The following is a 2,514-nucleotide window of genomic DNA, read 5'->3' as shown; positions in this document are numbered from 1 at the left end:
TTTGAAAAAGGCTGGCTCCGGGCAATAGGCAAGTGTTGTCCGTCCCAAAGTAATGAATGGCGCTAATTGCATTCACCTCTTTTGTCAAGAAACAGCAAAGCAATTTCCTTTAAAACAGCTTTAATTTCAACAAAGCATTTCAGTTGCTTAATAAAATGCCAGATGTTGTGAAGGACCCATAGTTATTACTAAGTTGACTGCTTCCTTCTCACACAGATCATGACAGTGGGATGTTTTCAGGTTCCACCCTGGGAACCTCTTTCAACCACGTCTGATTTCAAGTACCTAAAAAGCGCCACAAGCCCAACTGCTTTGCTTGACTAGGTCTTTCTAAAGAAATTCAGGGTTTACCATCAGAGCTCCCTTTAATTTTTTTCCCCCTGTTTCAATTCAGTCTTATTTCTTTTCAAAGACATTTTCAAGAGCTGTAAGAGATGTGCCTTTTGCCTTGCACAATGCAATATCCGAAGTTAAACCCATAGCTTCGAATGGTGTTGTTACACCGTACGTCCAAGCAGAACAGCACTGGTGGTGTCTCACGTGCCAGACTTTTCTTGTCAGGGAATTGTTCTGCTTTATCTTTTAATTTCCTCAGTGCTCAGAGTTTGTCTCCTACTTGTCCTTGCACCTCCTCTCCCATATAACTCCCTCTTCTTGAATCTACATGATGTGACATGAAATTTTTACCTGGCTTAGAACCTGCTGCACATCTCACTAGCAGTTAAACAGAATATCACTAATGATTTAACAAAAGAAAAGATAGAGTGCTAATATGAGGCCTTATTCAAACGCCTTATTCAAGCAAATACTTCTCCCCAGACACTGCTGTTTGAAAGAGCTTTTGGCAGGCAGGGTATAGTTCTTTGATAAATTACGGGACCTTTTGCAGCGGGGAGGTGTGAAATAAAGCTACCTCATTTGGGCAAAAGGACAGGGCGTGATGCTGACGGGAATGACTGATTGCAAATAAAATTGAGAAATCCATGATTTATGATGAATTAACTTGTTCTGTCACAGGAAGTACACAGTCCATTATCTGGACAGGTGGCATCTGAGTTCATCTGACACCAAATTAGCACTGAGGAGGGAGATTTACTGTTGGATGCAGTCACTGTGACACCACCTGTTGCACACTGCAACTCGTTCTTCTGTAAAAACGCTAGCAAGACAAATTATTTGAGTCTTTGTGAGATATTTATTGTACCCACTTTGTTCTCCCCCTCCCCCTTTCTCTTACTTAGTCTGTTTTCCAAGAGGAGTGCAAATTCAAAGAAACCTTGCTGCCCAATAACTACAACGCTTATGAATCAAATGCTTACCGTGGTGCTTACATAGCGCTTAGCAAACATGGGAGAGTGAAGAGAGGAAACAAGGTTTCTCCTGCTATGACAGTGACCCACTTTTTACCAAGAATATGAACATGAGCAAAGCAGAAGATTAAATCCCAGGAAAAACTGCTTCATTTTGCACATGGAAATAATCTCCCAGGTATAGTATTTCTATATAGTGTTCATTGAAAAAATATTTATGTGTATATGTATATTTGGATAAAAATCTTTGTACTAGATTCATCACATAGCATGTGTAATATGATGCTGCTTCTCTTCTACTCTGTACAAATTTTACATGGCTGTGTGCCTCCTTTGGTGCTGAAAAGAGGAAAATGCAAGCTGGAGTGCAAAGGAAGTGTTTGGAAGACATAGAAAGGCTGTGGGTAGTCATCTCATCAATCATAGTTTATTTACTAAATAATATTAATTACCTCAGATAACAACCTTTCATAGTGAGCTGTTCACATACCATGGGCCAAATCACCAGATGACTTTGCTTCACCAGAGCTTCAAGCAGTTCACGCCATCTAAGTATCTTCCTGCACCTCCACTTCTACACACTGTGTCCTGTCTTGTATATTCCTCAAATCTATTTGTATATTCCTCAAATCATTAGGATGCCGATTCCACAAACGTTTCTACACAAGCAAACTGTCTACCCCCAGAGACCCTCTTGTCTCTGAAGCGATTCTCCAGGGTCTCCTCACATGGACTTGTTGGCAAAATGAAGACCTACAATCAATTTCCCTTAGGAAGGGGCACAGGGTAAATCACAGATGGGGCCCAAATACAAAATGTATTTGGAGCTGAGGATTTAGAATGACATTTTGTGAGCTTAGTTTAGACACACCTCAAATATAGATGCGTATGTCTTTAATATAAATACATGTATATATATAGACATGGGATGTGTGAGGGTGTATCCGAGTAATTACATACTTGTAATGAATCGATCAACCGTGTCGCTAGATCCTCAGGTGTCTTTATATGCATACATGCATGAAAGAGCACAAGTATTTAAAGGCACTCTGTTTCATTTAGGCTGAACCTTGTTAATCTCTAAGAACTAGAACTAGTCTGCAAGATGCGTTTTATAAAATGTATGAAATTTGTAAAGCTTCCAGGAAAGGGTTGTTTTAGAAAACTTGACTGTTTTGAATTTTCTTCTATATACTGCTTTGAG

General features: G+C 39.7%; 1 protein-coding gene across 1 annotated transcript in view; it reads left to right on the top strand.

The window, feature by feature from the left end:
• FGF6 (fibroblast growth factor 6) overlaps window positions 1-1,418 on the top strand; it is a 3,655-nt gene extending 2,237 nt beyond the window's left edge. Inside the window, exon 3 of the mRNA XM_010131451.1 lies at window positions 1,242-1,418. Coding sequence (XP_010129753.1) covers window positions 1,242-1,418 — 177 coding nt within the window. The remainder of the gene's footprint in view (window positions 1-1,241) is intronic.
• The last annotated feature ends 1,096 nt before the right edge of the window (window positions 1,419-2,514 follow it).

The sequence above is a fragment of the Buceros rhinoceros genome, unplaced genomic scaffold, assembly GCF_000710305.1.
Source record: "Buceros rhinoceros silvestris isolate BGI_N320 unplaced genomic scaffold, ASM71030v1 scaffold7152, whole genome shotgun sequence".
Taxonomy (NCBI): Eukaryota; Metazoa; Chordata; class Aves; order Bucerotiformes; family Bucerotidae; genus Buceros; species Buceros rhinoceros.
Note: the sequence above shows the minus strand (reverse complement) of the source record. Positions and strands in the feature narration are given on the sequence as shown.